Below are 26,963 nucleotides of genomic sequence, written 5' to 3' on the forward strand. Positions count from 1 at the left end.
TCTATAGTTTTCAGCATACAGATCTTTTACATCTTTCGTTAGGTTTATTCCTAGGTATTTTATGATTCTTGATGCAATTGGGAATGGGATAAGTTTCTTTATTTGTCTTTCTGTTGCCTCAGTGTATAAGAATGCAGCTGATTTCTGTACATTAATTTTGTATCCTGCGACTTTGCTGAATTCATGTATCAATTTTAGCAGACTTTTGGTGTAGTCTATTGGGTTTTCCATGTATAGTATCATGTCATCTGCAAAAAGTGAAAGCTTGACTTCATCTTTGCCAATTTTGATGCCCTTGATTTCCTTTTGTTGTCTGATTGCTGATGCTAACACTTCCAACACTATGTTAAACAACAGCGGTGACAGTGGGCATCCCTTTTGTGTTCCTGATCTCAGGGGGAAAGCTCTCAGTTTTCCCCCATTGAGGATGATATTAGCTGTGGGATTTTCATAAATGGCTTTTGTGATGTTTAAGTATGTTCCTTCTATCCCGACTTTCTTGAGGGTTTTTATTAAGAAAGGATGCTGAATTTTGTCAAATACTATTTATGCATCGATTGACAGGATCCTATAGTTCTTATCTTTTCTTTTATTAATGTGATGTATCACATTGATTTGTGAATATTGAACCAGCCCTGCAACCTAGGAATGAATCCCACTTGATCATGGTGAATAATTCTTTTTATATGCTGTTGAATTCGATTTGCTAGTATCTTGTTGAGTATTTTTGCATCCATATTCATTAGGGATATTGGCCTATAGTTCTCTTTTTTTTGCTGGGTCTCTGTCTGGTTTGGGAATCAAACTAATTCTAGTTTCATAGAATGAGTCTGGAAGTTTTCCTTCCCTTTCTATTTTTTGGAACAGCTTGAGAAGGATAGGTATTATCTCTGCTTTAAATGTCTGGTAGAATTCCCCAGGGAAGCCATCTGGTCCTGGACTCTTATTTCTTGGGAGATTTTTGATAACTGATTCAATTTGTTCACTGGTTTTGGGTCTGTTCAAGTTTTCAATTTCTTCCTGTTTGAGTTTTGGAAGTGTGTGGGTGCTTAGGAATTTGTCCATTTCTTCCAGGTTGTCCAGTTTGTTGGCATATAATTTTTCATAGTATTCCCTGATAATTGCTTGTATCTCTGAGGGATTGGTTGTAATAATTCCATTTTCATTCATGATTTTATCTATTTGGGTCATCTCCCTTTTCTTTTTGAGAAGCCTTGCTAGCGGTTTATCACTTTTGTTTATTTTTTCAAAAAACCAACTCTTGGTTTCGTTGATCTCCTCTACAGTTTTTTTAGATTCTATATTGTTTATTTCTGCTCTGATCTTTATTATTTCTCTTCTTCTGCTGGGTTTGGAGTATCTTTGCTATGCTGCTTCTATTTCCTTCAGGTGTGCTGTTAGATTCTATATTTCAGATTTTTCTTGTTTCTTGAGATAGGCCTGGGTTGCAATGTATTTTCCTCTCAGGACTGCCTTTGCTGCACCCCAAAGCATTTGGATTGTTGTATTTTCATTTTAATTTGTTTCCATAGATTTTTTAAAACATTTATTTATTTATTTATTTTAAGTTTATTTATTTTTGAGACAGAGAGAGACAGAGCATGAACGGGGGAGGGGCAGAGAGAGAGGGAGACACAGAATCGGAAACAGGCTCCAGGCTCCGAGCCATCAGCCCAGAGCCTGACGCGGGGCTCGAACTCATGGACCGCGAGATCGTGACCTGAGCCGAAGTCGGACGCTTAACCGACTGAGCCACCCAGGCGCCCCATGTTTCCATAGATTTTTTAATGTCTTCTCGAATTGCCTGGTTGACCCATTCATTCTTTAGTAGGGTGTTCTTTAACCTCCATGCTTTTGGAGGTTTTCCAGACATTTTTTCTGGCTGATTTAAAGTTTCATAGCATTGTGGTCTGAAAGTGTGCATGGTATGATTTCAATTCTTTTATACTTGTTAAGGGCTGTTTTGTGACCCAGTATGTGATCTATCTTGGAGAATGTTCCATATGCACTTGAGAACAAAGTATATTCTGTCACTTTGGGATGCAGAGTTCTAAATATATCTGTCAAGTCCATCTGATGCAATATATCATTCAGGCCCCTTGTTTCTTTATTGATCCTGTGTCTAGATGATCTATCCATTGTTGTAAGTGGAATATTAAAGTCTCTTGCAATTACCACATTCTTATCAATAAGATTGCTTATGTTTGTGACTAAATGTTTCATATATTTTGGGGCTTCGAATTTGGTGCATAAACATTTATAATTGTTAGTTCATCCTGATGGATTGACCCTGTAATTATTATATAATGCCCTTCTTCATCTCTTGTTACAGCCTTTAATTTAAAGTCTACTTTGTCTAAGTATGGTTACTCCAGCTTTCTTCTGACTTCTAGTAGCATGATAGATAGTTCTCCATCCCCTCACTTTCAATCTGAAGTTGTCCTCAGGTCTAAAATGAGTCTCTTGTAGACAGCAAATAGAAGGGTCTTGTTTTTGTTTTTATCAATTCTGATACCTTATGTCTTTTGGTTGAAGCATTTAGTCCATTTACATTCAGTGTTATTATTGAAAGATACGGGTTTAGAATCATGGTGATGTCTGTAGGTTTCATTCTTGTAGTGGTGTCTCTGGTACTTTGTGGTCCTTGCAACATTTCACTCACAGAATCCCCCTTAGGATCTCTTGTAGGGCTGGTTTAGTGATGATGAATTCCTTCAGTTTTCGTTTGTTTGGGAAAACCTTTATCTCTCCTTCTATTCTGAATGACAGACTTGCTAGGTAAAGGATTCTCAGCTGCATATTTTTTCTGTTCATCACATTGAAGATTTCCTGCCATTCCTTCCTGGCTTGCCAAGTTTCAGTAGATAGGTCTGCTACTACCCTTATGAGTCTACCTTTGTATGTCAAGGCCCATTTATCCCTAGCTGTTTTCAGAATTCTTTCTTTATTCTTGTATTTTGCTGGGTTCACTGTGATATGTGGTGCAGAAGATCTATTCAAGTTATGTCTAAAGGGAGTTCTCTGTGCCTCTTGGATGTCAATGCCTGTTTCCTTCCCCAGATCAAGGAAGTTCTCAGCTATGATTTGTTCAAGTACATCTTCAGCCCCTTTCTCTGTCTCTTCTTCTTCTGGAATTCCTATGGTATGAATATTGTTCTGTTTGATTGCATCACTTAGTTCTCTAATTCTCCCCTTGTACTCCTGGATTTTTTTTATTTCTCTTTTTCTCAGCTTTCTCTTTTTCCATAATTTTATCTTCTAATTCACCTATTGTCTCCTCTGCCTCTTCAATCCTTGCTGTGGCTGCCTTCATTTTATTTTGCACCTCATTTATAGCATTTTTTAATTCACATCACTATTTTTTAGTCCCTTGATCTCTGTAGCAATAGATTCTCTGCTGTCCTTTTTGCTTTTTTCAAGCCCAGTGATTAATTTTATGACTATTATTCTAAATTATTGTTCCATTATATTGCTTAAATCAGTTTTGATCAATTCATTAGCTGTCGCTACTTCCTGGAATTTCTTTTGAGGAGAATTCTTCTGTTTCATCATTTTGGCTAGTTTTCTGTCCCTTGTGCATTTTCAAGCTTGTTGTGTGCTCTGCACCTGCAAGCACTGCTATATTAGAGGAGGGTCATACACTGTCCAGGGCCTGGCCCTTCAGGAGGTGTTTTTTTGGAGATGGTTACTTGCTCTCTGTTGTTGTGACTTTGGTTAGTTTATTACCCTACTCGTAGTAATATTTTGGACCCTCCACCAGGTGTGCTTTGATTTGTTCCTTGGAGTAGCCCTGTAAAGGAAAACCTATAGACAAACAGACAAAAACACACAAACACACAAACAAATAACACAAACAAATAAACAAAAACAGAAAACTAAAGACTAAAAACAAAAAACCCATAAACACCGACTACAAGTAAAGAAGAGGGTGGAGGCGGTGCTGATGGAAGAGCACATACAAAGAGAGAAAAAATAAACATTGATTAGGCAGAGAGACTAAAAGGCTTAATCCAGAGAGAGAGAAAGAAAAATAAAGACAGAGGTGGGGAAAATGGAATGAAGATAAAGTTACCCAGACAGAGAAACCACATGGGTTGATTATTCCAGAGAGAGAGAAAGGATTATAAAGAAGGAGGTATAACCAGCCTAGGGGAGGGAAGAGATAAGGAGGAGAAATGGGGGGCAGGGAGAATATATCTATATATCCAGAATTGACCTAGAGTTAATCTAGGCAATGCTGCATAGCATGTCGGGAGTAGCTGTCCGCAGGGTCTGTGCTGCTCCAGTGGATACAGTTACCCAGTGCAAACGGGCGTGGTTTGGCGTAATCCGGACACACCTCCTCTATGGGCCTCAGGGTGTGATCCCTGAGGCCCAGCCTTGGTGATGGTGGTGGGGGGGGGGAATGGTGATCCCCTAGTCTCTTCTCCAGGGACCTGGACCAGGGGACTCAGTTTGAGTGTACTCACTATGCTGCGGAAGCAGACAGGGCGGTCCTTCTCTCTCCACCAACTTCCCTGACCTGCGCTTGGCTAGGATTCAAAGTCCTGCTCCCTGTGCTCTGGCACTGGGGAAGTGCCTCTCAGTGTGGTGATATGTGGTCTGGACTGGTCTTGTCTGTGCTGCCGCCCTTCAGGGAGGACACCAGTCTGTTTGCTGCAGGTCTCCTACTGCATACTGAGAGCCACCGCCCTTGCAGTGAGTCCCGGGGTGGCAGACACAGGCAGGCTTTGACTTTTCCCATAGCACTCCAGGGAGACAGCTGCCTTTTCCTCCTGCAGACTGCGCCCTTAGCCCAGCCACTGCGCCCTGGGGTGGCAGACGCAGGCAGGTTCTGTACTAATGTGCAGCCCTCCAAGGAAGGAACCACTTTCTCCAACTACGGACTGAGCCCCTGACCTACCACCCCACCCAGGGCTGGCTCCCCTCCTCCCCATGTGCGTGAAAAGGGAGCCAGCTCCAGTCCAAAGAAAGCCCTGCAGTTAGAGATTGGATCCCTCTCAGTCTCAGTCTGAGGTCTTTCTCCTGTCCAGCTATGGTCCTACACTTCCCTAGCTGCCCTTTCTCTTCCCTTTGTCTCTCCACAGAAGGGGGTCACTCCCCTCCGTGCCCATGTGACCTTTTTTTTTTTTTATCTCCCCCAGTTTGCAGTTACCCACCTATCTTTTTCCCAGCTTTCCCATTTTCTTCCTAGTAGATTCAGTTTGTTTTCCTCCCAGGCTCTGGTGTTCAAAGTCCTTTGGCTTCTGCATTTCTTTGTTTGAGAGATGTGGGAAGTATGGATTTCCCCTACTTTTCAGCCAGGTTAGCCAACTCTGGCTTTATTGTTTTTACATTTGAATTTCTTATCCTGTTATATCGTATGAAGAACAGATCCAATTTTATATCTTTCTATATGGTTATCCAGTTATATTAAGAAAATTTTTGTAAAGAAGTAGTCAACAGTATCAAAGACTAATAAAAGACCTGTTAAGTTAAGAATTGAAAACTGTCAGTCAGTTTTAGAAACAAGGAGGTCAGTGTTGCTATTGACCTTGGCAATATTGGTAAAGCAATGGGGTAAAAGCCAGAATCCAATGGGTTCAGGAATGAAAATCAAGTACAGACAATTACTGTAGGTCCTGAATTAATAAAGTCTTTTCATTAGGCATCATATAAAAGATTCACAATTCTAAAACATAGATTTCAGGGAAAAATATTTTCAGTAAAATCTTTTTGTAAGTCAGTGACCAAGTAGGACAACAGAAACCCTTACAAATATGTAAATAGAAGGAATTAGAAAATTGTACCTTATGTGGATGTATGCAGCTCTGCAGTGCATGGCGTGGTAAGTAGTATGTAGGCTGAGGTCAGCTCCTTCTTGCCTCTTGGCTTGGGGCCTTTGTGTAGGGCCTAATCATCTCAACTATAGCTGGTTAGCCCCATTTTACAGACAGAGTGATTAAATAACTTGCCCAAGTTCACATAGTTATTAAATGGACAAGTAGAAATTATCAATAGTGACTTCATAGTCAACTGCTGTTAATTTCTTCCTCCCTGCTTGAAAGCTCAAAGTCTTTAGTCTTAGTAGGGGTAGGTAGAAAGAGATTTATCCCTGATCGAGTTTCATTGATTGGACCTGGTCACTACTTCTCTCTCTTTTTTTAAAATATAATTTATTGTCAAATTAGCTTCTGTACAACACTCAGTGCTCATCTCACAAGTTGTCACTACTTCTCTTGAGGTGAAATACTTCTCTCTTTTATATCGAGGAAGATTTACAGTGATGACATTCACAAATTGTGTTTCCTTTGCCATTTGGGATACAGAAAAGCCAACTTTCTTTGTTAAGTACAGCTAACATCTAGTGGGAATGGAAAGGGCTAGACTTTGGTAATACTATGCTTTCTTTTTTTTCTTTTTTTTTTTTTTAAATTTTTTTTTTTTCAACGTTTTATTTATTTTGGGGACAGAGAGAGACAGAGCATGAACGGGGGAGGGGCAGAGAGAGAGGGAGACACAGAATCAGAAACAGGCTCCGGGCTCCGAGCCATCAGCCCAGAGCCCGACGCGGGGCTCGAACTCACGGACCGCGAGATCGTGACCTGGCTGAAGTCGGACGCTCAACCGACTGCGCCACCCAGGCGCCCCTACTATGCTTTCCTCGTAACTGTTTACCAACTTCCATTATTCACTGGTGAAACACTGTTTTGCAGTGAAGGGCCAAGAAGACCCCTTTGTCTTAGGAAGGATTGCACAAGGTACACAGTATTTGGCTTGTATTATTCACTCACTTTTAGCTCTCATTAAATACACTTGTAAAACTACTTAGGGACTACTGGTATGTCATCTAGGAGGTCTGGTTGATTGCAGTCAGGAACTTTCAGGAATGCTATTTAAATAAGACTGGTTTCTAAACCAGAATCTCAAAATGTATTCATTCATAATGGGGAGCAATTAAGGCTTATATGTCTTATCCACTGCACCTCCTTTCTTAGTATTGAAATACTTGGGGAAGTTGAACTATTATTTAGGAAGTTGCTAAGTGAGCATAGAATCAGAACAGGTTAAGATGAAATATATTTACCTCACAATAGAGAAAATCTGTCTAGTTACCAGTCCCCATATCCAAAGTCTTTCCCATTTGCACCAATGTTTCCCAAACTTCAGTCCTTTGAATACCACCTTCATGATTTTTTGCTGTTCCTGCATACCATTTATATTTACTTTTTCTTTAATTGAATAAACTTTTTTGAACTTAACTATTTAGTGTCATTCTAAGCAATTATAGTTCTGAAATCCTGGGTTTGTTATGATTCTTAGTTATCTAAAATATTAAAATAAATATTACTTTAAAATGAAAATTGTCTATGAATTGCCTAAAATCAGTGGTATGTGTACCACACATTGGTAAATAGTCCCTTAATCATAGAGATTTTTGATAGAGAAAAATAGACATTTTCATGTCTTTGAACTCTGCTGGGGTATGCTGAAAACCCCTCTTTGGTGACTTTTTTCCTTAGATGTGTTACTAGCACCATAGTATCTTGGAGACACTATAAACCTCCCCCCCCCCCCATCTATTTTGTGTTGATTTACAGAGCTCCAACCATAACATTCATTAAAAAAAATCTTTTTTATGGTTATGTGCATAGTAAGAGATTCTCAAGTATTCTTAGTACCTATGAATGAACATCTATTCTCCCCCATTTGAGGTGACCAATTTTTAGCCTACTGGAAGATTAAAAGAAAAATTTAACAGTCTTGACATGATATTAGGCACAGTTTACATCAATTGAAAAATCATTATTTGAGTAATGTGGAGATAATATTGAAAACATAAAAAGTCTAAAATATCAGTTCTCTTTATCTACATTACTTTGGAAAATGTAATGCCTCTTTCTGAAGTGTAAAGGATCTTAACTGCAAACTTTGATTCTAAACTATGAAACAGTTTTGAGGAAACTCATCCTACCTTATTATATGGGATGTACAGAATTTGGATAAACTCTATATGAACTTTACAGTGAATCTTCTATGACAGAAATCTTAAGATTTTAGATTTTTTTAAGTCCAAAGCAGGGCTTGAACTCATGATTCTGAGATCAAGACCTGAGCTGAGATTAAGAGTTGGATGCCCAATCAACTGAGCTACACAGGCACTCCCACAAATCTTAAGGTTTTATATTCCATTAGCCATGCCATTCTCTTCCCTAGACTTCTTGAGAAATTGGCTAATTTTATTTGTAGCACTTAGCATAATACCTGGCACACACTAGGTATTCAGTTAAAGCCTATTTAATCACTAAATGAATTCCTGCATTTTCCCTATGTTGCCATTTATTACCATCACTAATTTAAGATTTGTCAGAGAGAACCTGAATATAAAACATACAGGTCTCCTCCACTATTTGAAAGTGCAGTGTTCTTATGAAACCTTTCATAAGTCACAATGGTGTTAAATGAAGAAACAATTACCATTAATTTATATGAAAAAGTTTTTGAGACTTCTCAGACCAAATATATGACCTCTCTTAGACTTTTCTGATACTTGAGGACACATCTTGCTAACAGATACCAAAACAAATTGAGATGCTCATAGACACACTTCAAAGCTATAGTGGCTTGATGCTGACATGCTTAGTTCTTGGGGAAGGAGCTTAGTGTCACTCGCTGCTCCAGGTCATGCTACTTCTATAAGGCATCACTGCAGAAAAACACTGAATGCTATTTTTGCTTTTGCCTTTTTGTAAAAGCAGAAATCCTCCTTGGATTTTTCTGTTAGTGAAAAAAGGCCCTAATGTAAGTCTTTTATAAAAGCAAAGTGGCAGAACGTGAGCTTTCAAAACATGGGAGATACCCATACTGGCTTTACTTTCTTGGCGCACACATCACAGAGCAAGTATTTACTTAATTGTGTTTGTCTTTTTTTCACTGTTTCTGTTCAGTTTTTGAATTATATTATTTTCATCCATTGCTTATTTTTTCTTTCCTTAATATTAAACTTTAGTTTTCATTATAATTTACTTTTTCTTAACCAAAGCTAGCTCTCAAAAATTATATAGAATGTTTCATATAGAAGTGTTTCATTGCAATACCTGAAAGCAATAACAATCTGTTCTAGGACTGAATGGTAGTGATTGTTGACTAAGTGTTTTCTTTAACCCAGAGAAAATGAAAACACTAATTCATAAAGATGTATGCACCTCTCTGTTTATTGCAGCATTATTAAAGTAGCCAAGATATGGAAACAACCTAAGTGTCCAATGATAGACAAATGGATAAGAAAGATATGGTATAGATGCACAATGGAATATTACCTAGCTACGAAAAAGGATGAGATTGTGGCATCTGACCCAACATGGATAGACCTAGATAGTATTATGGTAAGTGAAATAAGTCAGACTGAGAAAGACAAATATCGTATTGGTCTTTATGTATCATGTACATGTCATCTACATTTGATTTCAGTCCTATGTAGACTCTAAAAAGAAAAAAAAAGCAATATCAGATCTATAAACACAGAGAACAAACTCATGGTTGCCATAAAGGAAGGGGTTAGGGAGATGAGCCAAAGGGGTAAAAGGGAATGGGCTATAACAGGTTTCTAGCTATGGAATGAATAAGTCACAGGAATTAAAGGCACAGGATAAGGAATATAGTCAATGATATAGTAATAGGGACCTATGGTGACAGAGAATAGCTATGTGGTGAACATAGTGTAATGTATAAACTTGTTGAATCACTATGCTGTACATCTGAAACTAATGTAACAGTGTGTGTCAACAACATACAAATTTTAAAAAGTTATTTTCTTTAACTCTGTTCTGAAAAAAATTATTTTAAAAAATATGTCCAAGTTTTCTATATGTAAAACAGAATCTACTTGGTTATTGTTCATCTACACGATTTAATACCTTACTCTTTTCACTTAATATTTTCCCATGACACAAAAAGTTTTGAAAGAATAACATTCAATTCAAAGTGAGTTAAAATACCTCAAGGACCCCTGTTTACAGATTCAGAATGCCAGGAATATTGGTGGCTCTCCCATACACGTGCAGCAATTTAAGGTACTTGCCTCTTAAAGGGCATGGTGTGAAAATCTAGTTTAAAATTAGAAATTGTTGGGGTGCCTGAGTGGCTCAGTTGTTTAAGTGTCTGACTCTTGGTTTCTGCTCAGGTCATGATCTTGTGGTTGTGAGATCAAGCACTGAGTCAGGCTCCATGCTGAGTGTGGAGCTTGCTTGGGATTTTCTCTCTCCTTCTCTCTTTGCCCTCCGCCTCTCAAAATAAATAAATAAACATTAAAAAATAGAGATTATTAAAAATGACAGTTAAAATATATTCTGGCTTGATCTTTGTGCTTTGTGTTTTAAAGCAGGCTCCAGGCTCTGAGCTGTCAGCACAGAGCCTGATATGAGTCTCAAACCCAGAAACCATGAGATCATGACCTATGCTGAAGCCGGATGCTTAACTGACTGAGCCACCCAGGTGCCCCTGATCTTTGTTAACAATAATCTTTTAAAAACAATTCACGTTGGGGGCGCCTGGGTGGCGCAGTTGGTTAAGCGTCCGCCTTCAGCCAGGTCACGATCTCGCGGTCCGTGAGTTCGAGCCCCGCGTCAGGCTCTGGGCTGATGGCTCAGAGCCTGGAGCCTGTTTCTGATTCTGTGTCTCCCTCTTTCTCTGCCCCTCCCCCGTTCATGCTCTGTTTCTCTCTGTCCCAAAAATGAATAAACGTTGAAAAAAAAATTAAAAAAAAATTCACATTGAAAATAGTGCTAACTAGATAAATAATGACATATTCTTGATGAAGACACAGAAACAATAATGGTGGTTCTAAAGATGAAAGAAGTTCAACCCGCAAAGTGCCTAATCCTCTATGCCCGGGTGTCAGACTATCACGAAAATAAAAAATGGAAACAATACTTCTAAAGCAGTTGGTTGTTATACTTTTTGGTTGAAGGGAAAATATTGAGAAATTTCCTTTACTTTTTTGTGAGGCAAAACAAGAATATCTGATTGGTCAGAGCATTAAGCATGGGAATGATCCTTGGTCACTCTTAGGTTTGGCTAGTACCCCTAGGGATATGAATTGGTGGGCCACAAATCCAAGCCTTGATGAATGAATCTATCCAGCACAATTTCCTTCTTTCTGCATCAGAGGGCATATCTCTCCTGAAGAGAAGCACCTTCAACTCTATAGGAAAGGGTAACTTTTTTTTTTTTTTTTTTTTTTTTTACAGCATCCTGGATGAGGCAGGACAGAGCCTCATCCTAGCTGTCATGGGGAGGAAACGGAAACGTGCCAGCTCCACAGTCCTTAGCCACATGCTGAGGCAGCAGGAATCCCCAGTTGTGAAGCAAGCACCTCAGAAATAAAGAACCGAGGGACCAACGGCCAGGGACTACAGCAAGAAAACAGGAAGATCAAGTCAAAGAGGTTGGAGGCAGGGCATTACTCATCTTCCCTTTTATTTTTGGTATTATAAAAAGGGGGGTGGACATATTTGGTATTATAAAAAGGGGCTGTGCATCTTTGGCTTGCACAGAGAAAATCTAGGGCATCTCCACATTGAGGACCACCCCCACCCCAAGAATCTAGAGACAAGTGGCTCACGGCCAGCCTTATACCCCCAGGCCTAACGGGCCACTGTGTGAAGAAGAGAGCGGGTCTGGCTTTAGCGACCTCAAATGCGAGCAAATAGGGAACGCACGGCTGGAGATGGGGCGGGGCAACGCCGGTGGTCTGAGCGCTGATTGGCTGGAGGCACTCGTCGCCTGGTGCCATTTGTTGTTGAAGCTGCGCACCTGACGCAGTCAGCAGCGTCCTGCACGTGCAGCCGTTTAAGCGGCGTCGCCGCCTGAGTGGACCCCGGGAGAGCAAGCAGCGGAGAGGTGAGTGGCCTGGCGACTTTCTTCCTGGCGCGGGTCTCTGCTGGCCCCTGTGGGTTTCCCGGTAGTGGGAGTTTAGGCTAGATGAAGAACGGATGGGGCAGGTGGGCGTTGGAGCCGTCCTTTGGGGCTTTTTCTTTACTTGCCAGTGTAGGTCTTAAAGCTCGGCTGACGCCTGTAGGGCGAAGAGGCCTGTAGAGGAATTAAAGAAGCATCTTTGCCCAGCTTGTGTGTGGCGTTTTATCCGAACAAGAGTGGCTGTAGTATCATTTGTGTACAAATGCCCCTTAGAGTAACTAGTTGTCCATTGTTGAAAGGATTTGGGCCACCTAACTCGTGACCACTACCCCGCCAAGCTTGAAGGCCTTGGCCCTGGCTCCCTCTCTCCCAGTAAACTATCGAAACCTACAAACCAAACATCTTTACTTTTGAAGGGAGGTGTGCAAAGAGAGAAACATTGAGTAGTAGTTGAGAAATTTCCCTTACCCTTAATATCCAGTAAGCTGTTTGGGAGACCCTTGAAAGGAGAGGATAAAGTCAGTAAACAGATTTTGGAGAAAGGCCCAGTAGGGACATTGTGGTTGCAAGATTGGTTAAGTAGTTCAACTCATTTTTAAAGATAAAAAATAAGGGGATCTTTGGGGAAGATCAGCAGCTAGTTCAGTAGTTTTGGGAGGTGTATGTGAAATTGTGACAGTTCATGTTGTTAAGTATATGATTCTGATCTAATAGAGGCCAAATGTACGTTTTTTTAAAAAAATTTAGATAAAAATAGAACTGGAAGCCACCATGGGAGATGAAGATTGGGAAGCGGAAATAATCAAACCTCATATGTCTTCCTATGTTCCTGTATTTGAGAAGGTAGTAAAATTTAAAGTTTGTGGTTATTAAACACTACAGATTTTATTGAAGTTGAAAATCACTGTGGTAGGAAAGTTCTAGATTATAGTCCGGTGGAGTGTGCTGTGCTTACCTCCATCTGATTGTTATTAACTGCCTTAGGGGCAATGAAGAGGAGGCACTCTAAGCCTCAAATGGAATAAAATAGTATGAGGTAATTTGATAATTAACTAAAATATGTGTAGTGATATTATTGACAATTTAAATGTCAGTGATTGAGGACTTACTGTGGGTGGAAGCAGCTGGTACAAATATGGTTGAACATGTTTGACAGACACTTGTATTGAAAACTGAAAAATACAGTTTGGTGTTGGGTGATATTTTGAATTCTATAAATTGGTTTCCTACAAGTAGGATGCATATGTTAGGCTGATTGAGATGGTGTCATCACTTGGCTCTTCAAATGTGCAAATCATCAGATCTTTTTCCTTAGTGGCATTTGGAGAGTTATATTGTAATTCAAAGGAACAGGACTTGGAATAGCTTTTTGGGTTTCAGTTCTGATTTGAAAGTTGACTTAAAAAAAAAAACTCTACTTTAGAAGTTAATATATATATTTTTAATGTTCATTTTTGAGAGAGAGAGAGAGACATAGTGTGAGCGGGGGAAGGACAGAGGGAGAGAGGGCGGGAAATAGAATCCGAAGCAGGCTCCAGGCTTTGAGCTGCCAACATGGGGCTCGAACTCACGAACCATGAGATCATGGCCTAAGCTAAGATCATGACCTGAGTCGAAGTTGGATGTTTAACTGACTGAGCTACCCATGTGCCCCTAGAAGTTAATATATTTTAAAGGATTGTTTTTGCACAAGTGTTATTTATTTGAAAATGTCTCAAAAGTTGGTATTCTTTTCTTTTTTCTTTTTTTTTTTTTTTGAAGTTCATGTGTTCACTTTGAGAGAGACAGAAACATCATGAGCAGGGAAGGGGCAGAGAGAGAGGGAATCAGAATTCCAAGCAGACTCTGCGCTGTCAGCATGGAGCCCGCTGAGGGGCTCAAATCCACGAATCCTTGAGATCATGACCTGAGCCAAAACCAATAGTCAGTTGCTTAAATGACTGAGCCACTTAGGCACCACTATATTCTTTTTTTCTGGAATTTCCAGTTTGCATTTATGTTGGTCACTTTTTACAAACACTTTGTTATTTCAAGAGATATCTTAATGGAAGTTCTATCACATAAAAAGATATGTAGTCCTTTATTTCTCTTAATTGGATTTGATTTATATATAAAGTTTATTTCAAAATACTGAAGATTTTTGGGTGAGGGTGTCAAAATACTCAAGATCTTAATCTGAATTTATTGTGTTTTTTTTTTTTGGAGCTTACTTGAGAAAGACATCTTTTGTGTGATACTTTTTTTTTTTATTTTTTTAAATTTTTTTTATGTTGAAAAAATTTATATTTAGATTTAGCCAGCTGGACTCAGTTTAGATGATCCCAATTTTGTTGGCAACATCCAAAGCATCATAGTCAGGAGCCAGTCGAACATATGCTTTCTTTTCTCCATCGGGCCTGATCAGAGTGTTGACCTTGGCCACATCAATGTCATAGAGTTTCTTCACGGCCTGTTTGATCTGGTGCTTGTTGGCCTTGACATCCACAATGAACACAAGAGTGTTGTTGTCTTCTATTTTCTTCATGGCTGACTCTGTAGTCAGGGGGAACTTGATGATGGCATAGTGGTCAAGCTTGTTTCTCCTGGGGGCGCTCTTTCGAGGATATTTGGGCTGTCTTCGGAGACGCAGTGTCTTGGGCCGTCGGAATGTAGGTGACGTACGGATCTTCTTTTTTTTATGACTGTGGACGCCTTTCAGCACTGCTTTCTTGGCCTTCAAAGCCTTTGCTTTGGCTTCGGCTTTGGGAGGGGCAGGGGCTTCCTTCTTCGCCTTCGGCGCCATCTTCGTGAAAGGGTGTGTGATACTTTTTTTATAGTCCTGTGCCTATCATAAAAAAAAAATTTTTTTTTTTTACAATATTGGGAAAAGAGGAGAAAAAGTACTTAACAATCATGTTTATTAGCACACTCTTGTAAATTTTTATTAAATTTTCTTTCCCCCCCAAATGACAGTACATAATAATATTTTTGATTCCAGCCTTTTCACTCTTGAGCACTATTCCATATTACTAACTTCCTAAAAATAATTTCTTAAGGTTGCATAGTACTTCAAGGAATGGATCTACTGTAATATAATTGATTTTCTGTTGGTGGGAATTTAAGATGTTAGCTTTTCACTGTAATGTTGTCATGAATATCTACAGCTTATATATATATATTTTAATTTGGGAGTATTTTTTAAAAAATTGAATTACTTAAAGCATATTTTATGGTTCTTTTTACCCCAGTTCTCAGTAAATTTATTATATTACAAAGTTTAGTTCACAGATACAGAATTTTTCACTTGAACTTAGTCATTTAATTTTGTTTCTTCTTAGTCTGAGATTTTTTTCTTCATTAAGCATTCTTTAAATAGTACATTAGACTCAATCATGTTGTACTTGTTTATTGCATAGGCTGTCTGAAATTGAGGGTGGTTGACTGTCAGATCTTTCAGACTTACCTTTTTGGAAATATTTGGGCTATTTAGTAACATACCTTGTTTAATATTAAGAATACTAAATTAAATGTTAATACTAACTTTACCTTATGATTCTTAATATTTATGTGGGGCCAATTTGTAAATTTTTTGTATCTGTCTGCAAACTTAATTCCTGATGCTGTTGAGCAATTAGCTATCTGGCCTAGTTGACTTGGAGGAACATGGTGCAATCAATGCCTTTGTCTGCCTTGGTTGAATAAAAAGTGCAGAAAGTGAGGATGATTACATGATATATACATGTGGGAGAGATCTGAGGTCTTTTATTTTGCCTAGTTTCATTTAAAGGCACCATTTTGATTGGTGGTTCTGAATTTCTATTTTATTTTTTTTAAGTTTATTGATGTTGAGAGAGAGAGAGAGAGAGAGCAAGAGTGGGGAGGTTTGGAGAGAGAATCCCAAGCAGGCTCCATACTGTCAGTGCAGAGCCTGACAAGGGGTTCAAACTCACATACTGCTGAGATTATGTACTGAGCCGAAATCAAGAGTCAAATGCTTAACTGAGCCACTCAGGTGGCCCCCTGAATTTCTATTTTAAGAGACAGCTGGGCTTTTTGTTTTTTAGAATTTGTCTTCACCCTGCAGCTGTCTTGGCTTAATCTCATCTTAAACAATACGTGATCAGCCTTGTATGAAAACTTTCTAGGATTTTTATTTGGAGATTCAATATTTACCCATTCTTATATGATTTTGTACTGATAGGCCACTGGGAAGTGTACTACTTGGGTATAGACCAGTGAAAGATGTGAGGTTAGGAAGAATTTGATAATGCAGCAATTATGTAGTCCAGACATCTTGATTGTTAGGCATTTGCATATTTCATGTAAGCTTGTTGGAATGAGTTTTGGAGTGGTGAGTATGGTGAATGTAACAGGGTATTGGATTTGCTTACTAGCTAATGAATGCTTCTTGTTAGAGGACCATGGGAGTAGGTCTACATAGTGATTGCCTCCATCTATCTGCCTTTTTGGTGGCACATTTCAGAAGTCAAATACTCTTGTGATTAAAGTAGAAATAGCGTGAGATAATTGGCCCATCCACAATACAATTTTGTTAAGTAGTAGTAGCAAAGTTTGTAATAATTAGGTAAGAAAATAAAGTTCGGGGCTTCTCTGTTCATACTATGATTCTGAAGTAGTGAGAAAAATATGGCCCTTGAACATCATTGTATTTGCAGACCTAAGGAAGCTGAACTGCTAGAACCTTAAGAAGATTTTGAGCAATTTCTGCCTATAATTATCACTGAGATGTAGGAGGATATTGTGTCTTCTACTAGAAAGCCGGGATATTATTATATGGTAAATAAGAGCAACTTGTGGAAGCTGGTCAAAATGGTCATCCAAATAAAATGGCCATCCAGATAAAAGTGGCAGGCTTGGAGGAAGGAGCTCTGATGACTCATAATCAAAATCTAAACAATTTTTTTTGCAGATTTCTTTTTTTTTCAATATATGAAATTTATTGTCAAATTGGTTTCCATACAACACCCAGTGCTCATCCCAAAAGGTGCCCTCCTCAATACCCATCACCCACCCTCCCCTCCCTCCCACCCCCCATCAACCCTCAGTTTGTTCTCAGTTTTTTTAAAAAATTTTTTTTTTCAATGTTTATTTATTTTTGGGACAGAGAGATAGAGCATGAACGGGGGAGGGGCAGAGAGAGAGGGAGACACAGAATCGGAAACAGGCTCCAGGCTCTGAGCCATCAGCCCAGAGCCTGACGCGGGGCTCGAACTCACGGACCGCGAGATCGTGACCTGGCTGAAGTCGGACGCTTAACCGACTGCGCCACCCAGGCGCCCCTGTTCTCAGTTTTTAACAGTCTCTTATGTTTTGGCTCTCTCCCACTCTAACCTCTTTTTTTTTTTTTTTCCTTCTCTTCCCCCATGGGTTTCTGTTAAGTTTCTTAGGATCCACATAAGAGTGAAACCATATGGTATCTGTCTTTCTCTGTATGGCTTATTTCACTTAGCATCACACTCTCCAGTTCCATCCACGTTGCTACAAAAGGCCATATTTCATTCTTTCTCATTGCCACGTAGTATTCCATTGTGTATATAAACCACAATTTATCCATTCATCAGTTGATGGACATTTAGGCTCTTTCCATAATTTGGCTATTGTTGAGAGTGCTGCTATAAACATTGGGGTACAAGTGCCCCTATGCATCAGTACTCCTCTATCCCTTGGGTAAATTCCTAGCAGTGCTATTGCTGGGTCATAGGGTACGTCTATTTTTAATTTTTTGAGGAACCTCCACACTGCTTTCCAGAGCGGCTGCACCAATTTGCATTCCCACCAACAGTGCAAGAGGGTTCCCGTTTCTCCACATCCTCTCCAGCATCTATAGTCTCCTGATTTGTTCATTTTGGCCACTCTGACTGGCGTGAGGTGATATCTGAATGTGGTTTTGGTTTGTATTTCCCTGATAAGGAGCGACGCTGAACATCTTTTCATGTGCCTGTTGGCCATCCGGATGTCTTCTTTAGAGAAGTGTCTATTCATGTTTTCTGCCCATTTCTTCACTGGGTTATTTGTTTTTCGGGTGTGGAGTTTGGTGAGCTCTTTATAGATTTTGGATACTAGCCCTTTGTCCGATATGTCATTTGCAAATATCTTTTCCCATTCCGTTGGTTGCCTTTTAGTTTTGTTGGTTGTTTCCTTTGCTGTGCAGAAGGTTTTTATCTTCATAAGGTCCCAGTAATTCACTTTTGCTTTCAATTCCCTTGCCTTTGGGCATGTGTCGAGTAAGAGATTGCTATGGCTGAGGTCAGAGAGGTCTCTTCCTGCTTTCTCCTCTAAGGTTTTGATGGTTTCCTGTCTCACATTCAGGTCCTTTATCCATTTTGAGTTTATTTTTGTGAATGGTATAAGAAAGTGGTCTAGTTTCAACCTTCTGCATGTTGCTGTCCAGTTCTCCCAACACCATTTGTTAAAGAGGCTGTCTTTTTTCCATTGGATGTTCTTTCCTGCTTTGTCAAAGATGAGTTGGCCATACGTTTGTGGGTCTAGTTCTGGGGTTTCTATTCTATTCCATTGGTCTATGTGTCTGTTTTTGTGCCAATACCATGGTGTCTTGATGATGACAGCTTTGTAGTAGAGGCTAAAGTCTGGGATTGTGATGCCTCCTGCTTTGGTCTTCTTGTTCAACATTACTTTGGCTATTTGGGGTCTTTTGTGGTTCCATATGAGTTTTAGGATTGCTTGTTCTAGTTTCAAGAAGAATGCTGGTGCAATTTTGATTGGGATTGCATTGAATGTGTAGGTAGCTTTGGGTAGTATTGACATTTTGACAATATTTATTCTTCCAATCCATGAGCAGGGAATGTCTTTCCATTTCTTTATATCTTCTTCAATTTCCTTCATAAGCTTTCTATAGTTTTCAGCATACAGATCTTTTACATCTTTGGTTAGATTTATTCCTAGGTATTTTATGCTTCTTGGTGCAATTGTGAATGGGATCAGTTTCTTTATTTGTCTTTCTGTTGCTTCATTGTTAGTGTATAAGAATGCAACTGATTTCTGTACATTGATTTTGTATCCTGCAACTTTGCAGAATTCATGTATCAGTTCTAGCAGACTTTTGGTGGAGTCTGTTGGGTTTTCCATGTATAATATCATGTCATCTGCAAAAAGCGAAAGCTTGACCTCATCTTTGCCAATTTTGATGCCTTTGATTTCCTTTTGTTGTCTGATTGCTGATGCTAGAACTTCCAACGCTATGTTAAACAACAGCGGTGATAGTGGGCATCCCTGTCGTGTTCCTGATCTCAGGGAAAAAGCTCTCAGTTTTTCCCCATTGAGGATGATGTTAGCTGTGGGCTTTTCATAAATGGCTTATGATCTTTAAGTATGTTCCTTCTATCCCAACTTTCTCAAGGGTTTTTATTAAGAAAGGGTGCTGAATTTTGTGAAAGGCCTTTTCTGCATCGATGGACAGGATCATATGGTTCTTCTCTCTTTTTTTGTTAATGTGATGTATCACGTTGATTGATTTGCGAATGTTGAACCAGCCCTGCATCCCAGGAATGAATCCCACTTGGTCATGGTGAATAATTCTTTTTATATGCCGTTGAATTCGATTTGCTAGTATCTTATTGAGAATTTTTGCATCCATATTCATCAGGGATATTGGCCTGTAGTTCTCTTTTTTTTACTGGGTCTCTGTCTGCTTTAGGAATCAAAATAATACTGGCTTCATAGAATGAGTCTGGAAGTTTTCCTTCCCTTTCTATTTTTTGGAATAGCTTGAGAAGGATAGGTATTATCTCTGCTTTAAACGTCTGGTAGAACTCCCCTGGGAAGCCATCTGGTCCTGGACTCTTATTTGTTGGGGGATTTTTGATAACCGATTCAATTTCTTCGCTGGTTATGGGTCTGTTCAAGCTTTCTATTTCCTCTTGATTGAGTTTTGGAAGAGTGTGGGTGTTTAGGAATTTGTCCATTTCTTCCAGATTGTCCAGTTTGTTGGCATATAATTTTTCATAGTATTCCCTGATATTTGTCTATCTGAGGGATTGGTTGTAATAATTCCATTTTCATTCATGATTTTATCTATTTGGGTCATCTCCCTTTTCTTTTTGAGAAGCCTGGCTAGAGGTTTGTCAATTTTGTTTATTTTTTCAAAAAACCAACTCTTGGTTTCATTGATCTGCTCTACAGTTTTTTTAGATTCTGTATTGTTTATTTCTGCTCTGATCTTTATTATTTCTCTTCTTCTGCTGGGTTTAGGCTGCCTTTGCTGTTCTGCTTCTATTTCCTTTAGGTGTGCTGTTAGATTTTGTATTTGGGATTTTTCTTGTTTCTTGAGATAGGCCTGGATTGCAATGTATTTTCCTCTCAGGACTGCCTTTGCTGCGTCCCAAAGCGTTTGGATTGTTGTATTTTCATTTTCATTTGTTTCCATATATTTTTCAATTTCTTCTCTAATTGCCTGGTTGACCTACTCATTCGTGAGTAGGGTGTTCTTTAACCTCCATGCTTTTGCAGGTTTTCCAGACTTTTTCCTGTGATTGATTTCAAGCTTCATAGCATTGTGGTCTGAAAGTATGCATGGTATAATTTCAATTCTTGTGAACTTATGAAGGGCTGTTTTGTGACCCAGTATATGATCTATCTTGGAGAATGTTCCATGTGCACTCGAGAAGAAAGTATATTCTGTTGCTTTGGGATGCAGAGTTCTCAATATATCTGTCAAGTCCATCTGATCCAATGTATCATTCAGGGCCCTTGTTTCTTTATTGACCGTGTGTCTAGATGATCTATCCATTTCTGTAAGTGGAGTGTTAAAGTCCCATGCAATGACCACATTCTTATCAATAAGGTTGCTTATGTTTATGAGTAATTGTTTTATATATTTGGGGGCTCCGGTATTCGGCGCATAGACATTTATAATTGTTAGCTCTTCCTGATGGATAGACCCTGTAATTATTATATAATGCCCTTCTTCATCTCTTGTTACAGCCTTTAATTTAAAGTCTAGTTTGTCTGATATAAGTATGGCTACTCCAGCTTTCTTTTGGCTTCCAGTAACATGATAAATAGTTCTCCATCCCCTCACTCTCAATCTAATGGTGTCCTCAGGTCTAAAATGAGTCTCTTGTAGACAGCAAATAGATGGGTCTTGTTTTTTTATCCATTCTGATACCCTATGTCTTTTGGTTGGCGCATTTAATCCATTTACATTCAGTGTTATTATAGAAAGATACGGGTTTAGAGTCATTGTGATGTCTTTATGTTTTATGCTTGTAGTGATGTCTCTTGTACTTTGTCTCACAGGATCCCCCTTAGGATCTCTTGTAGGGCTGGTTTAGTGGTGACAAATTCCTTCAGTTTTTGTTTGGGAAACCTTTATCTCTCCTTCTATTCTAAATGACAGACTTGCTGGATAAAGGATTCTCGGCTGCGTATTTTTCCTGTTTAGCACACTGAAAATATCGTGCCAATCCCTTCTGGCCTGCCAGGTTTCAAAAGAGAGATCAGTCACGAGTCTTATAGGTCTCCCTTTATATGTGAGGGCACGTTTATCCCTTGCTGCTTTCAGAATTTTCTCTTTATCCTTGTATTTTGCCATTTTCACTATGATGTGTCGTGCAGAAGATCGATTCAAGTTACGTCTGAAGGGAGTTCTCTGTGTCTCTTGGATTTCAATGCCTTTTTCCTTCCCCAGTTCAGGGAAGTTCTCAGCTATAATTTCTTCAAGTACCCCTTCAGCACCTTTCCCTCTCTCTTCCTCCTCTGTGATACCAATTATGCATATATTATTTCTTTTTAGTGTATCACTTAGTTCTCTAATTTTCCCCTCATACTCCTGGATTTTTTTATCTCTTTCTCTCGGCTTCCTCTTTTTCCATAACTTTATCTTCTAGTTCACCTATTCTCTCCTCTGCCTCTTTAATCCAAGTGTCGTCGTTTCCATTTTGTTTTGCATTTCGTTTAAAGCGTTTTTCAGCTCCTTGTGACTGTTCCTTAGTCCCTTGATCTCTGTAGCAAGAGATTCTCTGCTGTCCTGTATACTGTTTTCAAGCCCAGCGATTAATTTTATGACTATTATTCTACATTCACTTTCTGTTATATTATTTAAATCCTTTTTGCTCAGTTCATTAGCTGTTGTTATTTCCTGGAGATTCTTCTGAGGGAAATCTTCCGTTTGGTCATTTTGGATAGTCCCTGGAGTGGTGCGGACCTGCTGGGCACTTCCCCTGTGCTGTGGTGTATAACTGGAGTTGGTGGGTGGGGCCGCAGTCAGTCCTGATGTCTGCCCCCAGCACACCGCTGGGGCCACAGTCAGACTGGTGTGTGCCTTCTCTTTCCCTCTCCTAGGGGCGGGATTCACTGTGGGGTGGCGTGGCCCGTCTGGGCTACTTGCACACTGCCAGGCTTGTGGTGCTGGGGATCTGGCGTATTAGCTGGGGTGGGTAGGCAAGGTGCACAGGGGCAGGAGGGGCAGGCTTAGCTCGCTTCTCCTTAGGTGATCCACTTCAGGAGGGGCCCTGTGGCAGCGGGAGGGAGTCAGATCCGCTGCCGGAGGTTTGGCTCCGCAGAAGCACAGAGTTGGGTGTTTGTGTGGAGCAAGCAAGTTCCCTGGCAGGAACTGGTTCCCTTTCGGATTTTGGCTGGGGAATGGGCGGGGGAGATGGCGCTGGTGAGTGCCTTTGTTCCCCACCAAACTGAGCTCTGTCATCCGGGGGCTCAGCAACTCTCCCTCCCTTTGTCCTCCAGCCTTCCCGCTTTCCGAGCAGAGCTGTTAACTTATGACCTCCCAGATGCTAAGTCGCGCTTGCTGTCAGAACACACTCCGTCCATCCAGCCCCTCCGCTTTTGCAAGCCAGACTCGGGGGCTCTGTTTGGCCGGCGAGCCGCCCCTCTGTCCCGGCTCCCTCCCGCCAGTCCGTGGAGCGCGCACCGCCTCGCTGCCCTTCCTACCCTCTTCTGTGGGCCTCTCGTCTGCGCTTGGCTCCGGAGACTCCGTTCTGCTAATCCTCTGGCGGTTTTTTGGGTTATTTAGGCAGGTATAGGTGGAATCTAAGTGATCAGCAGGACGTGCAGTGAGCCCAGCATCCTCTTATGCCGACATCTTCTTCCAGCCCCAATCTAAACAATTAAGTCTAGAGTAGAGTGATGAAAAGATATGAGAAAGCTGAGGAGATGGCTAAAGAGATTGCAAAGGTGGCAGAGATGTTGGTGGAACAGGTCTGGAGAATAGAGAAAACTGAATCCTCTTGAAGAAGAATCATCAATTTACAGCCAACAGATTCTAGTCAACTGATAGAGATTGCGTGACACCAGAGAGAAACTGAAACTAGATAGCCTTTTGTTTTCTTTTTTCTCTGTCTATACACTATTATCATTTATAGTAGGTTTCTCTCATAGTGTGTGGGAGATGTTTTCACTATAAGTTTTGATTGTGAAATGTTTGGGGGAGAGAAATTTTATTTGGAAAATGCTCTCAGATACAGAAATTAGGGCCTACATTGTAAGCTCCTAGAACAGTCACATTTGTTCCTGGCTTTGGTTGTTTTTTCTAAATTTTGAGGTGTTTTCTTTTTGTTGTGTGACATGCTAGCTCTCTAGAACCTTAGATCTGTGTGTGATACATGAGACTCAAGAGTTGGAGTTTTTCAGCCCTGGAGGTACTGAAGTAACTGCAGTAATTTTAGGTGTCTCCATGTAGCAGTTGTCAAAGAAAGGACCAGGCTTCAACTGTGGATGTGAATGGGGCTGATCTGGCCGGGACTGATCAATCAGAAGAAGGGATGGAGGATAATATTGTCTGTATTTTGGGACTTTAATTTCTGTATCAGATCAAAGAAGGAGAAATAATTTGTTTGAAATTTAAATTTTATGTGACACTGTCTGATATAACCTGTCTGGTCATTTTATTTGGACAACCTATCTCAGCTCTATTTGACATGGAACCTAAAATAGGAAATGAGATCTTGGTACTTTGTATAAATTGATATATTCTTAGGCATTTCAGGGGATTCTGAATATAAAATGAAAGATATATTTGCTAAGGAATTTAAGGGGCTGGGGGAAGAAAACATGGAATTGTCTGTATTGGACCCCAAATTGGACAGGGAGGAGGCATCTCCAAGGTTCATAAATTGTCCAGCTATAAATTCATTTGAATAGCAGCTCTGACAAGTCATTGAGATCAAAACCTTACTATGTTGGTGGAAATATTCATTTGCTTGAAAAAGACTTTTAAAAGAAAAAGACCCTTAAAGGGTGTAATATTTCATAATTGAAAATATTAAGAGTACATAGAAGGTCAAAAGAAATGTGTTTACCAGAATGAGAATGAATTATTTGTAGCTGCGTGTGAGAACCCTGATGTGTAAAATATTTTGAAATTTCTAATTGCTCTGTCTTCCCATGGCCTTGGTTAACTTCTTTTGTCTCTCATAAGGACATTTGTAGTGACATTTAAGGCCTACACAGATAATCGAGTAATCTCTTCTTTTTCAGAATCTGTAATTATATCTGTATTCTTTTTCCAAATAAGGTAATGCGGGTGGCCATATTTCATCCTACTACATGTAGTGTGGCTAAAGCACTGTAAGATGAAACAAGAGTGGTAGAAAATGAAGTCAGAGAGGGAAAGGGAAAAGCAAAGGGAGAGGGGCCTGAAGGTAGTTGTGAGCTTAGAGTTAGTGGGACTGGCTTGACTGGGTGTGGGGAGTGAGAGAGAGTAATCAAGGTTGATGTCTAGTTTTTTAAAATTTTATTATTTTATTTAATTTAAGTATAATTGATACACAATATTTGTTTTGGGTGTACAGTGATTTGACAAGTTTGTATGTTAAGGTATGCTGATGATAGTGTAGCTACCATCTGTAAACCATACAATGCTGTTTCAGTATCATTGACTATATTGCTTGTGTTGTACCATAGACTTCTTTTAAGCTTAAGCAACTGGATAGAAGATGGTTCCATTTGCTGAAATGGGGAATCTCCGAAAAATGTATAAGCTTGGGAGGGGTAAAAACAAAGAATGCTAGCTTTGTTGTGTTCAATTTGGGATGGCTATGAAAACATAAAAGTAAAATAGCTTTTATGCATTAGTTGCTTAGAAGAGGGACAGGGATATAGATATAAATGTGGTAATTATCAGAGCGCCTGGGTGGCTCAGTCGGTTGAGCATCCGACTTCAGCTCAGGTCATTATCTCGCAGTCTGTGACTTAGAGCCCTGCGTCGGTCTCTGTGCTGACAGCTCAGAGCCTGGAGCCTGCTTCGGATTCTGTGTCTCCCTTTCTCTCTGGCCCTCCCCCGCTTATGCTCTGTCTCTCTCTCTCTCTCTCTCTCTCTGTCAAAAATAAACATTAAAATAAATGTAGTAATTATCTGTATATTAATGGGATTTTTTAAATTTATTAAAAAAATTTTTTTTAATGTCTATTTTTGAGAGAGAGCAAGACAGCTGTAAGCAGAGGAGGAGCAGAGAGAGACAGACACAGAGGATCCCAAGCGGGTTCTGTGCACTAACCATGAGATCGTGACCTGAGCTGAAACCAAGAGTTGGACAGTTAACTGATTGAGCGGCCCAGGTGTCCCTGTGTGTTAATGGAATTTAAAGCTATGAGACTAGGTAAAGTTACATAGTGTAAAACAGATTTAGAGGGCTTGATCCTGGATAGACCAACTTGAGAGGTCCAGTATAAGAGGAGCTGGCAAAAGGAGACTGAGGAGGAAGTAGCCACTGGAGCAAGAAAGAAAACCAGAGAATTGTGGGTTCCTTAAGCCAAGAGGAGAATGTTATAAAGAGGAAGGAAATAGTCTGTCATTTCAAATGCTGCTGAGAGCTCTGGTAGAATGAAAGATAAAAGTAGTAATTTTATTACATAATTTCCTTATTAAAAGCATTTTCAGTGTAGAATGAGGATGGAAGCTAAACTGGAGTAGATTTAAGGAAAAAAGGGATATGAAAAAGTGGAGGCAGCAACTAACTGTAGACATTTTGTTTTAAGAGAGTGAAGTGCTGCAGTAGCAGAAGGGAATATGAAGGTAATTTATTTTTAAGGTAATGAAAAAGGTTAAGAATCTTTAATGATGTTTTGTTTCAGAATTTTCCTTGGAATTTTAAAATTTCGTGTATGTGGAATATTAAATTCCACAGCCTGAAGGTCATCTAATAATAATTTTTAAGTTCTTGACTGCCAAAGTGTCTCATTACCTTTATTAGCTTTATATCACTTAAATAAAACCAGAACTTTTTTGGATTCTAGTCACTTGATAATACTTTGGCCACTAGGAAAAAAAAGTCTTCAGAATTGCACTTTAAAGATAGAAAACTAGATCATTCTTGTTTTAATGTCTATGGTAATTGTAAATTGGAACTTTATACTGTAGTAATTACCAAAATCCCAAAAGTATTTGCCTTTCTGTTCTTAATAACTCAGAGAATAATTGGGTGGCTCTTGGGCTTTATAAAAGTAGTTTTAAAAGTCATTTAATGTCTTTTGTGAAATAAATCTTAGAAAATAAGTATTACTGAGGCACCTGGGTGGTCAGTTAAGTGGCTGACTTCAGCTCAGGTCCTGATCTCACCGTTCATGAGTTCAAGCCCAGCATAAGGCTCTGTGCTGACACCTCAGAGCCTGGAGCCTGCTTCAGATTATGTGTCTCCCTCTCTCTCTGCCCCTACCCTGCTCATGCTTTGTCTCTCCCTCTCAAGAAAAAAGAGTAAGTAAACATTGAAAAATTAAAAAAAAAAGAAAAGAAGTACTACTTTTGCACTCTTTTGACTTATTTAAAGGAACTTAGGTAAAGAAATATTGTGTCTGTTCTAAAGTAGCCAGTTAATTAAGGTATCATCTTAAGTTTTAGGACACCTTTCATTTTTAAAGTATTGAATTCTGCTTTTCATGTGCAAGAATTTGAGACCTTTCTTCTGTAAGTTTTGTCCTAAGTAGAGGTAGCTTATATGAGGGGAAATTAAGGTGTCAGTTAATGATTATAAGAGCACCCTAGGAGTTAAGGTGAGAAAAAGGTTACTCAAGTTTTTGTTAACACAGAGATACACTAAGAAATATTGGAAGTTTCCCAAATTAACTTGACATTTAGCTACTGGTTTTATAACAAAAGTTGA

At 39.5% G+C, this 26,963-nt stretch overlaps 2 protein-coding genes across 3 annotated transcripts in view; one reads left to right on the plus strand and one right to left on the minus strand.

Annotated features, from left to right (window-relative positions):
* The first annotated feature begins 11,767 nt into the window (after nt 1–11,767).
* Nucleotides 11,768–26,963, plus strand: part of DDX4 (DEAD-box helicase 4) — an 88,275-nt gene continuing 73,079 nt past the window's right edge. For both annotated transcript variants that reach the window (XM_043590552.1, XM_043590560.1), the window contains exons 1-2: nt 11,768–11,880; nt 12,643–12,738. In XM_043590552.1, the coding sequence (XP_043446487.1) occupies nt 12,667–12,738 (72 nt within the window). In that variant the 5' untranslated portion in view covers nt 11,768–11,880; nt 12,643–12,666. The remainder of the gene's footprint in view (nt 11,881–12,642; nt 12,739–26,963) is intronic.
* On the minus strand, nt 14,146–14,693 carry LOC122489067 (60S ribosomal protein L23a). The gene has a single exon (XM_043590572.1). The coding sequence runs from the start codon at nt 14,675–14,677 to the stop codon at nt 14,207–14,209; it is 471 nt and encodes a 156-aa protein (XP_043446507.1). The 5' UTR covers nt 14,678–14,693; the 3' UTR covers nt 14,146–14,206.

This window comes from Prionailurus bengalensis, chromosome A1 (genome assembly GCF_016509475.1).
Source record: "Prionailurus bengalensis isolate Pbe53 chromosome A1, Fcat_Pben_1.1_paternal_pri, whole genome shotgun sequence".
Lineage (NCBI taxonomy): Eukaryota > Metazoa > Chordata > Mammalia > Carnivora > Felidae > Prionailurus > Prionailurus bengalensis.

Coding starts and splice junctions, on each gene's coding strand:
- LOC122489067 (XM_043590572.1), bottom strand. CDS start 14,677: ATGGCGCCGAAGGCGAAGAAGGAAGCCCCTGCCCCTCCCAAAGCCGAA.